Raw genomic sequence first — 11,883 nt, 5'->3', positions numbered from 1 at the left:
CAGATAGCATCATCAAGGTCCCAGGAAGCTTTTGCAATCATTCACTCAAAGCCAGAAGCTCTGCATCATCATCACGACCTTTAGTTTCAGAGGTAAGTTTTTAAACTCCACCGCTTTAATTTATGCACTCTTTGTGATAAAACTCAATACCATTTAATTCTGCATCATCAGAGGATTGAAAACCCTCTTTCATCATCTATTTATCTTGCAGTATAGCCATTTAATTTCATTTTCAATTTTTAGGGTTCTTCACGTCTTTTATATAATTCGTTAGTTATAGTTAATTATAGCTTGTGTTAGTTACATATTTGAAACCGTGAGAGAATTTAGAACAAGTTTGATGTTTAGATCTTTGCAAATGGTTGAGAATTGAGGGAGTTAAGATATTAAAAAATGTCTGAACTTGAGGTTGAAGACAAAGATGGTGATGGCGCCATTCTTTTGAATATCAGGGTTCAAGTTTAAAATATATTTAGTTGAATTCGTTTAATAAACGAATCCATCGTTTGCCCTAGTGGCCTCACATGCGCTCTTAGTCCTCTCATGCCAATAGTCTGGGGTTCGAATCCCCCTCGCCCCATACTTTTTATTTCTTTTATTTTTCAAAGATTTTCAACTTGTTTTGAAATATAACCCATTGGACGCATACTATAGTCACCAATTGGCGCTTTGCCCAGTGGTGTTATTTTGAGTTGGTGACTTCAAGGGCGCGAGTTCAAGCCTTGGTGGAGACAAACCTATTTTTTTACCACCAATTTCCTTCATTTTCTTCACAAATTCACATAATTAATTCACCTATCAAATTAAATCATTTTCACTTGATTTTTCACACACTTCTCATTTAATATATATATTTTATGAATATCCAAAAAAATCACAAAAATAATATTTATTTGATATACTTTTATTAGGTTTAAAATGACTTATTTTAAGTTTCTTTTTAATACTTTAAATATAGTTTTTCATTTGATTTTCAAAAACCTAATCTCTTGTACATATTTTTGTGATAAAACCCTATTCATTTTGGTCTTATTTAGATAAAGGCTTTGCCTCTATCATAATTAAGTTAACTATTGTCAATTTTCAAAACTGTTTTCAATCTCCGATTAAACAGACGATCAAGGTTTTCAGACAACAAAACCTTGTATCATTTCAAACAGTCATTCAACTGTTTTTCATAAACAGTAAATAAATCTTTGGGCCTCTAATAGAGTGTAAGTCCCAAACCCTTTTTCATTTTATTTTCAAAAACTGTATTTACAAAATCTTCTCTCTGTTTTCAAAACCTTCTTCGGGTATTTGAAGGACATTATTCCCGGTGAAGCTCTTCAGATACCTATGTGACCTAGTGTCCATCTTCACTTCTTCTGATTTCAAAAACCTTTAACTGTTTATAATAAATATTCAACTGTTAACAATAAACAATCAAACCGCGGGTAAGGCTTTGTACATATATCTTCAAAGGCCTCCACTCCATCCAGGTTAGGCTTTATAGCTTTTAATTTATAGTCTTCATTTAAATTACTGTCAAATATAAATTGTTTATATACTGTTTAGAACTACGTCTGAGTGTAAACCTTAGGACAGTTAAACTATACATACATATATATATATATATATATATATATATATATATATATATATATATATATATATATATATATATATTATAGGACTATGGCCTAGGATTGAGAATGTCTTCCCGGTGAAGGCTCTTTCCTAATTAGAGATCTATAGTTCAAACCCTCAAGATGAATTATTCCCGGTGAAACATCTTGAAAAAAGCCTTAGAACCCAAAATAGGACACATCCACCCAAGAGAAATTATTCCCGGTGAAACCTCTTACCCATTTGCTTAGAGCCAAAATACGTTCAAAACCACATAGCTTTCTCTTGTGCTATAACAAGGACCCTCGATGACCCTCGATTAGCCTCCTCTTGGGCTTTGTACAAGGACCCACAGGCTTCTTAAAAGCATATTCCCAGCTTACTCTTTAGCTTGTATACAAGGACCCATTAGGTTTCTCATAAACATAGGAACAGGTCTTTAGTTACCTTTTAGCCTACCCTGGTGAGTTTCTCCTATTCTTAAAACAAGACTTTTAAACATGCTAAGATTGTCTCAATCTCAGTATTGAGTACACTTTTTGGAATGAGAGACATGGACAGTCTCTGTCACCCTTATTCTCAATCTTCAATAATTTTCTCCTTAGCAGAGTCTAGGATCCATATCTATTTATCTTCAGTCAGTGTCAGCCTTAATCTTGGGCTTTAAACAAAAAGTCTCAAATAGATAATCATTCTGCCATTAACAATTTCCCTTGGAAAGGGTCAGCCTCCATTCATTCTTTCATTTTTAACATAATTCCCTGGAAGGGGTTAGCTTCCAAAAATTCAACTTTTAAAAGATAAACTCTCCAGCAGAGTAAAACCCCTGGAAAGGGTTAGCCTCCAAAATCAGTCCTCTAAAGTCATAATTCCCTGGAAAGGGTTAGCTTCCAAAATTCAGCTTTTTAAAGACAAATTCCCCGGTAGAGTCCATTTTCAAACCTGGGTCTTTCATTCATCAGTTCCTGTTTAACCAAAAGCATAATCCTCAGTAGGGTCAATCAATAGGACAATCCCCAACAAAGTCAAAAATCCCTTTGAGTCAAAAGATCCCACACTAGTAGATCTTTCCCCATGTTTTTTAGTCAGCCTCATCTTTGGGCTTTGTACAAGGCACGTATTCCCTTTAGAGTCAAAACCTTACTCATAGATATTCCCCTATCAGAGTCAGTCACAACCTTGGGCTTTGTACAAGGCAGATAATAGAGTCTCCCCAGTGAGTCCTTCACCTTCAAGTAGCCACAACCTTGGGCTTTGTACAAGGCAGATAAACCACATTTCCTGTGTCAGAAGATTCCTAACCTTTAGGATCTTTTTCCCATAGAGTCATCCATACTCAGTTTCCTCAACAGTCAGCCACAACCTTGGGCTTCATACAAGGCAGAAAATAGTGTCTTCCCTAGTAAGAGTCAGCCACAACCTTGGGCTTCATACAAGGCAGAAAATAATATATTCCCCAATTAAGAGTCAGCCACAATTATGGGCTTTGTACATAACACCAAATAAAATCTATCAAATAAACACTCTCCAGTTAGAGTCAGCCTCAATTTTGGGCTTTGTACAGAACACAAATTTCCTTTAGTTAATCCCCAGTAAAGTCATCTCCTAAAGTCAATAAAATCAATCAAAAAGCCTCAAGCTTGGGCCTCATACAAGCCAGCTAAAATCAAATCTTTTATACAGTAGATAGAAATAGCTTATCTCTATAGAGAGATATTTCACCTATCTCACCACCTTCAAACAAACAAATATTACATTTTAATTTTAATCATTCTCCCATTTAGGATTTTGAAAGACATGCACTGGCAAGTTAACCCAGGCATGTGTAACTTTCCCTAATTTGGTTGAGTATCATTCTTTCATTTAAGACGCATTTGACTAGTATAATTGCACATACACAAGTAAGGCCCCCTCTTAAATGAAACGAATTCAGCTTTTCTGTCACTCTTTTAATGTTTGTGGTGGAATAGTAGAAATGCCTCTCTGTAAAGATGATTTCACGCCTCTTTACTGTAAACAGAGATTTAATTCAAGCATCAACCTTGAGCTTCAAGCAAGGTACCAAAAATAATTAATTTCCCTAATTAGTTCTCCAAACTACATAAAGCTCTGACTTCCATTAGGGATATGTAGGCATGAGGTTCACAAGGAATCTCAGCGAGTTAATAAAAAACCAAAAATAGTCAGTCTATCTGTCTTTTTCAATTCAATTCAATTCCTTCTCCTAACACAAAGGAGAAACTTTCCCAATCATTAGAAACACAAACACATAGACACAGAGAGGGTTCCCGTAGAGTACTACAGATATGTAGGGTGCTTAAACTCTTCCCTATGTATAACCGACCTCCCGGACTACAGAATTTCTAGTCTAGGTGAATCTCCACACTTAGCAAACTCCTAGGGTTTATTTGAGATCTTTTTCCCCTTCCTCTTCTGTAGGATAATTAAAAAGTTCGTGTGATATCGTAGGAAGAACTGAAATAAAATTCATCCCACCACGGGCGCATTCTCCTTCCAAATTTCGCGTGAAGGGTCTAGCATGCCGTCCTCCCAAGTGAAACGAGGAGGTAAAGAAAATGACACCACACCAAATAGCGACTCTGCTGGGGAAAGTAATAACCTTGGTTTTTCATCCAAACCAATGGTTGACCTGTGTTAGTCCAACCCCCAATGAGGAATTAGGGATGCCAAATTCCCCCTCAAACAAGAGAGATCATGCCTAACCTCTGTGTCATATCATGTGTTTTCTGCATATATATTTGTTTATTTTGTTTATTCTGTATCGGGAAAGGGCTTGATTCCCCCTTGTGGTGAGAAATCCTATACCCGGATTTGAGTGCAACATAAGATAGGATGGAGGATGTCTTCTCGGTGAAGACCCTCTAATCTTGGTTCCCAAATTTACTCTTGGGATTTTCCTGGCTGGTTGTGATTAACTGCGCTAATGCATTCTGAGACTGGTTTGTATCAGGAGGACCTAGAAACACATTAACCCCACTTAAAGCCTTTTTTAGGACGTAGAGCGGTGATTACGAAAGTGACTGTCACGCAAATACTACACTTAGAGAAAACTCTCTTGGAAATACAAGTCAACGTATCTTTAAGATTGAGCAAAAGCTCTGAGTCCCTTAGAACCCGTTCTACAGGTACAAAAATCCTTATCCTTAGTTTACCCTGGGACGAGGTTTGCGTTGTGACTCCATGACCACTATACCCTTCTACGCCATGTTTGTTAAAAACTCTTGTGTGCGCATTCATGCATTCATACATCATAATAATAACTAAAACCAAAGAGTCTTTTTCGAGTCGGTTTTCAAGGAAACTAAATAACAAACGTTTTGAACTTCATAGAAAGAGAGAAACGGAGAAAGGACTTAAGGATCTATACCATGGATTACGGAAGAAAGAGAGCTAGGAAATACACCTTCAAGATTCCTAAGGTCGAGGAATTGGAAAAGCTCGGAAAACTGGTGGTCAACCCCCAAGCTTTCAAGGAGAAGTATGGAAAACTTCTGCCTCTTCTCAATACCAACATTGTGGATGGGATCCTTCCCACATTGGTACATTTCTGCAGGTGTGTGCACAACCACTTGTCTATGAGCTTGAGGTTGTTGTCGACCGGTCGTCTGAGGTACCCCCAGGTAATTTCATAGTCGAGTGAGTTGGTCGACCACCTGCCTATTCGACTCTGCTGATTCCTGCACTATAAGATTAAAAACAGTTCCCAGTTGGTTAGTTAACATGTTTACTAACTCATGATTGCTATCAACCATCTGTTGCCTAAGCACAACTACAGACGTATTCGACAAAGGCACAACTCTGCTTTGGTTTGCCCTGTTTTGGGTATCTGGTGTGGATCCTTGTGCATCCGAAACTAAAGCAGGACTTGATGTCGACTGACTACTAACCATCAAGGAATACTACATTCCATACGTGGGGTCAGCGGTTCCGAAACGAGGCACAGTAGGTCGAAAAGGAGTACCTCTTGCTCCAGTTCCCCCTGGTGGTATCACAGGGATATCTGCCGTCCCCATTCTCAGAACTACAACATCTGTCTCTGCACCACTCGCTGGGTCCACCGGAGTAAGCACTGTATTTGAGGAGTCCAGCGAATGGGAAGGGACTTCATCAACGTTATTTGGGTTAGGGGTTTTCGTCATCCTAGACCTAACCTTTTTGGGTGGGTTCTGATATTGTTTCCCACTCCTAAGTTTCATACATGTAATGAAACGAAAAACTAGCACGATGGTCCCACTGGGCGTGCCATTTTGTTTACTGTGGAAATTGGTAAACAACCGCTGGTCCTCCTAAAGACTTGAAACTAAGGGTTACTTGCAAGATCGACCAGTTGATCTTAAGACCACATGCTAAAGTTCTTCAGGATTGTATCTATCTCATCGAAGTGTTTGCCTAAGAATCAGCTTTCTAAGGCTGGTAATAGATACAATGTTTTTCCACACTAACTGCTAGATTCGACCGACAAATGACTCGTGACCGATGGGGCAAACTTAAACTTAGATTTTATGATATTATGACTACTCCGACCCTGATCTTCTGGGGTGACTCGTGACCATCAGATAGCTTCGACTCAAGGTTGGTTTTCTGATGACAACAACCAGTTCCAGGTTACTTGGTTGAAGCAATGATTAAAAGACAAAGCAAATATTGGTTAAAACGCACAATACAAATGAAAGCTTCGAAGCGTATGATTAAAAAGTAAAAGGATTGCATTGAAATTAAAGATGGTGATTCACATACATCAGAACTCTCAGCAACTCTTGTTTCCTGAAGGGGGGAAAATGAGCAGAGTGTAAGCAAGTAGTTTGATTGTAATAGTGAACACCCTTTTTCTACATTATTCTGTCCTATTTATAGGCTTTACATGAAGTAACCACCTAGTAAAATCTACGACTAAGATTTAAATTATTAGCAACCGCCTCACAGGATCCTTCTTTGTGTTTGGCGCCTTTGGCCCACGATTTTAGTCTGGTAACCACTTCCTTAATATTTCAAACTTTGAATTTTGAACATTCGCGCTTTACTTGTTTCGGATAACCGTTCTCTGTCCACACTGCGAACGCTTTATCTAAAAAATCTGCTAAGTGTGGAGCTCATACGTTCGAATTTTACTCTTGCTTCGACTCCAAGAATTTTCGACACCATCTGTTGTCGATATGCTTTTTATCTCTTTTGTGTAAGTTTCTTATTGGAATGAGGGAATCCTCTTACGAGGACGCGTGTCTTGCTTTGCCTTTAGGAATTTTCTTAGGGTAATACACACTTATATACATATATATTTTAATACATACATATTTTAAATGATGTGCCAATAAAAATAAATAAGAAGGGACAAGTCTTAGTGGGTCAATTTTGGGGTGTGACAGGTATTATCTGTCATAAATTCCAATTGGCGTGTAATTTTTCTTCCGGGGTTTTTTCCTCCGTAACTTGTATATATTTTTTTAGAACTTTAGTTCTCTCTAGGGGTGGAAATAGACTAGGCTAGGCAAGACTTTATAAGCCCCGGGCCTGACCTACAATAAACTTGAAATGTCTGAGCCTGACTTGTGGTCTATAATAAGATCTCTTTCATAGCCTGGCCTAACCTGAAAGCTTATTTCAAAGCCTATTTTTCATTATGGTTTTCAATTAATTCATATTATTTAAGAAACATTATAATCGACCTATATATGCATATATAAACCGACCTATTTAGCATTTGTTCTAATATATATGTGTATATGGGCTTTCTTATTTAGCATTTTTTTCTAATATATATGCAAATATAGGCCAATCTATTTAATCTATTTTTAATATACATGAAAATATAGATCGGACTATAAGGCTTCATAAGTTTTTTTTTGACCTATTTTATTAATTAGACTTTTAAAAAACCTAAACCTGATCTTTTTGATAAATAAGTCTGGTTTGATCTGACCTTATATAGGTTAGGCCATAAACCTTTGTAGGCCGGCCTAACCTATACCCACCCCATAGTTCTCCGTTTCATTATATTAGTGCCCTTTAGAAAAAAAAATAGCAAAGAGTCTTCAACTTAATGAAAATTTTCTTTTAAAAAAAATAACATATGGCAACTATATAATTATATACTTAGTATAGTCACATAGTTTAAAATTTATGTATTATGACATTAATATTATATACATAATATTTAAATATAATTAAATATATATATACGTAATATACTTTCATGATTACGGTGTATACTAATTAAATTTATTTTTAATGTAATATAATGTCTTTCATACTAAGGGTCTGTTTGGTAAAAATAGCGGTTGACTGATAAGTTAGCTGATAGCTTATAGCTTTTGACTGATGGCTGATGACTGATGGCTGATAGCTTATAGCGGATGGTTGAGACTGATAGCTTATAAGCTAATTGAAGTGTTTGGTAAAATTAGTGGTTCAATTAACTTATAAATGTAAAATGACATAAAAGATATTTAATGTATAATTATTTTATTTTAAATTAAAATAAATTAGAAGGGTTAAAAATGGATATTAATTAAAATAATAAGGATAAAAAAGGAAGAAAAAACAATAAGCTATAAGACATAAGCTAAAACGCTATTTAAAATAGCGTCTAGAAAATAAGCTATAAGTTAGTAAAATAAGCTATAAGCTCGTGATAAAAAGACCGTTACCAAACATGTCTAAATTATCATATAAGCTTATAAGACATAAGACATAAGCTATAAGCTCCAAAACATGTCTTACCAAACAGAGCCTAAAAATATTTTGAGTCCGTCCTGTCAACCAGCTTCATTATTTTTTGCAAATTGAAAAAAATACTTTTATAAAAAAGTTTTAAAAATAAAAAAATTTGAAAATAATATTAGTCCAATTTTATCTAAATATTATTAAATAATTTAATTTATAATATATTTTATGTTATTTATGAATTAAATGAAATATAATTTCTTTTATAACTTGTTGTGTTTCCGCTCAATTTTGAATTTAAAATTTGCGCTAAATTGTTTGAGACTATTCTAGTTGGAAGTCAAAGTCCAACTAATAGAAAAAAATAAAGATGGATACCGATACATTTAGTGTAAATTATATTAAAAATTTAGTTTAATTCAAAATTAAATAAAATAAAAATATGAGATGACAATGAATGATGGTGTTTGATTGGTTGATGGTATCAATATTCAACAAATTTAAAGGTACCCGAATGTTTACCATAAATTAATTGTCTATATTGAACGTACATATAAGACATTACAAATTTAAAACAATAAATTTAATTAATTGGCTAAATACATTTAAATTTCCTTTTTCTGTATAATTAATACATTTGTACTATATATATGTATAATAGATACATACAAAGTACTCGAAACTTTTCCTTGTATTTATTAGCTAAGTAATTAAATTTTCTGACAATACACATAAGAAAAACACTCACAAAACACAAATGGACTTAAGCTCCCCAATCATCCATTTTCTCCTGCATTCTCTTTTTCTTGTTGCTTTCATTTGTCCTATTAACTCTTCAAAAATAATCAATCATCAAAAACTCAACCAAACTTTACGATATGAGGATCAATTTAACAAATTGAATGAAACGTTAAAATCACACTTTCAACCAATCAATAAGTTTGCAGTCAAGGCAATTCAGGTATGTTAGAATAAATTTAAAAGAGTGTCCCCTGACCCCGACACTCTCGTTAGTATTTTTCTAATTTCTTATATATTTGTTTTTGAATTTATTTCATTTGCGTTTATTTTTTCGCAGAGTCTTGAAGGTGATATTATTGACTGTGTTTTGATTCATAAACAACCAGCTTTTAATCATCCTTTATTAAAAGGACACAAACTATGGGTATTTATTTTTTATTTTTTTAATTAAGGTGATTTCAAAATTAGTATTTTAACCTAAGTAAACTGTTATATTTTAGTTTTATAATTGATAATTAATGTAAATTTTTTGTTGTTGTAGAATCCTCCAAAAAAATCAAAAGGGCATAAACAAATAACTAATTTGAGTGATAGCATTCAGTCTTGGAGTTTATCGGGTGAATTTTGTCCAGAAGGAACAATACCAATTAGAAGAAGAAAAGATAAATTTTTTGAAAGAAAAGATATAAGCCAAAGACATTATGTATGCCATAACAGTTTAAAACAACTAAATGTTTTCCACTAATTTTATTTATTTTCTATATATTTATTTGTAATTAAAATGTTACATCCTTGCTAAAACAGCATGCAACTGCAATTGTGGAAGGGGGTTTCACAGGAGCAAAGGCTAACATAAACATCTGGACCCCCTCAGTGGAAAAGAAAGATGAATTTAGTGCGGCTAAAATATGGATTATCTCTCAATCATTTTCAGAAAATATTGAAGTTGGTTGGCAGGCATGACAAATAATACCCTAATTCATTTTCTTTTATTTATTTTTGAATGATTTTTGTTTTCAAATTTTCTTATTTAATAGTTATAAATCCATTTTTGACCATTTAATTGGCATATCCTCAAAATACGATTCATGCCATTTGTTCTGATGTTATTGGTTTCTCTGAGTTTAGTACTATTATTTCGTCTATTCGTAGTTTATTGGATAATTTTCCCAACTTTGAGGTAAAGTTTGTAAAGCGCCAAGCGAATTCGGTTTCTCATGCCTTAGCTAAGGCGGCCGATTCTTGGACTAGGCGTAGTTTCTTTAATGTGGTTCCTCCTTGTATTGACCTTTTGATTATTAATGATATGAGTTGAGTTTCCTTTGTTCAAAAAAAAAAGTTATATATATTTTAAAAATATTTTTAGTTGTGATCTGCGAGTTCAAACTCACACTATTTTTGTTATCTCTAAACATGGATGTAAAAATTGGTTTGATCATTGGGAAATTCTCATATGACCAGTAATTTTTGTCCGTGTTAAATACGGAATTTATATAGAATTAACAAAACTACAAGAACTCATCTCTCAACTACCATCTTGTTTTCCTTTTCAACCATTTACTTAATTTTATATTTTAAACAATTAACTAAAAATATCAAGTCATTTTTATGCAGGTCTTCCCAGGTAAATACGGGGACAACAAGACACGATTTTTTGTTTATTGGACCGTAAGTAAATTAATTGAAGTAAGAGAGGTGATATTATAACTACAATTTATTGATGATAAAGTGATAATATTAATAATAAATGCAGGCTGATGGTTATAATCAAACAGGATGCTATAATTTAGAATGTCCGGGTTTTATTCAAACTAACCCAGAAATATATCTTGAAAGGGCAATTGATCAAACTTCCACATATAATAGTAATCAATATGGTTGGAGCTTAAGGATTGAAAAGGTAATATTCTATTGAGAACACCCAAATTAACTTGTAATCATAATTATGAATAACTTTGTGACAAAAAATTTATTTTATTAAATTTATTTGTCTTTGAAGGATACGGATAGTGGACATTGGTGGCTTGGATATGGAGAAGGACATATACTTGGATACTGGCCATCCAACCTATTCAAAGAATTAAAAGGTGAAGCACATTTAGTTCAATTTGGTGGAGAAGTACTGGATATAAACCCTTCAGGGTATCATACTGCCACTTCCATGGGTAGTGGTCATTTTGCTGAAGAGGGTTTTGGAAAAGCTGCATATTTTAATAATAATCAAGTTAAGGTTTCTTCTAATGTTTGGATTGACCCTCCAGAACCCAAGTATTCAGTAGATCATCCAAAATGTTATAATCTTGAAAGTTGGTTTAGTTCAGATGCAGGATTCCACTTTTACTATGGTGGACCTGGTAGAAATGGTAATTGTCTTTATGGGTATTTATAAGAATAAGTTGAAAAAAGAAAGTAGTGCGTATATTCAAAAGTTAAAAAAATAAAGGAAGTAATTTAATGAAATAATTTCGTCATATTGTTTTTTAATTTCGTAATTTTTATTTATTTTTGTCCAACTTGAGAATTAGTTAAGTAATGTTGCTCTTATGGAAGTTTTAACTACGTCAAAAAATTATAAATATAATAATTGATTGTATCTATAGCTATATATAAAGGGGGATATACCCTTTTGGGTTGGTCTATTTCTTTCCCACCTTTGCCCTTATAAATTTTAACTACTCCACCTTGTTTGTTAATTGCTTGAAGCTTAAACCGCCAACATTAGTTTTTAAGATGTGCGTATTTGTTTCCACTCCTTTGGTTTCGTGGCCTGCAGTGACCAATTTTCATAGTTGTGAGTTTGTTTGATGGATTAAAAAAATATATAAATGAGTAGTTATAGGTGGTTACTTTTTA

General features: G+C 33.9%; 1 protein-coding gene across 1 annotated transcript; it reads left to right on the top strand.

Annotated features, from left to right (window-relative positions):
* The first annotated feature begins 9,046 nt into the window (after positions 1-9,046).
* On the top strand, positions 9,047-11,419 carry LOC131633984 (protein neprosin-like). The gene is made up of 7 exons (XM_058904655.1): positions 9,047-9,250; positions 9,368-9,454; positions 9,572-9,733; positions 9,835-9,987; positions 10,645-10,698; positions 10,784-10,930; positions 11,030-11,419. The coding sequence occupies exons 1-7, from the start codon at positions 9,047-9,049 to the stop codon at positions 11,417-11,419; spliced, it is 1,197 nt and encodes a 398-aa protein (XP_058760638.1).
* Positions 11,420-11,883: the final 464 nt, after the last annotated feature.

This window comes from Vicia villosa, unplaced genomic scaffold (assembly GCF_029867415.1).
Source record: "Vicia villosa cultivar HV-30 ecotype Madison, WI unplaced genomic scaffold, Vvil1.0 ctg.001198F_1_1, whole genome shotgun sequence".
Taxonomy (NCBI): domain Eukaryota; kingdom Viridiplantae; phylum Streptophyta; class Magnoliopsida; order Fabales; family Fabaceae; genus Vicia; species Vicia villosa.
Note: the sequence above shows the minus strand (reverse complement) of the source record. Positions and strands in the feature narration are given on the sequence as shown.

Excerpts from the sequence above, each read along its gene's own strand:
- LOC131633984 (XM_058904655.1), top strand. The coding sequence starts at position 9,047 with ATGGACTTAAGCTCCCCAATCATCCATTTTCTCCTGCATTCTCTTTTT. Across the intron at positions 9,251-9,367 it reads TTGCAGTCAAGGCAATTCAG|AGTCTTGAAGGTGATATTAT; the intron begins GTATGTTAGAAT and ends ATTTTTTCGCAG. Across the intron at positions 9,988-10,644 it reads ATATTGAAGTTGGTTGGCAG|GTCTTCCCAGGTAAATACGG; the intron begins GCATGACAAATA and ends ATTTTTATGCAG.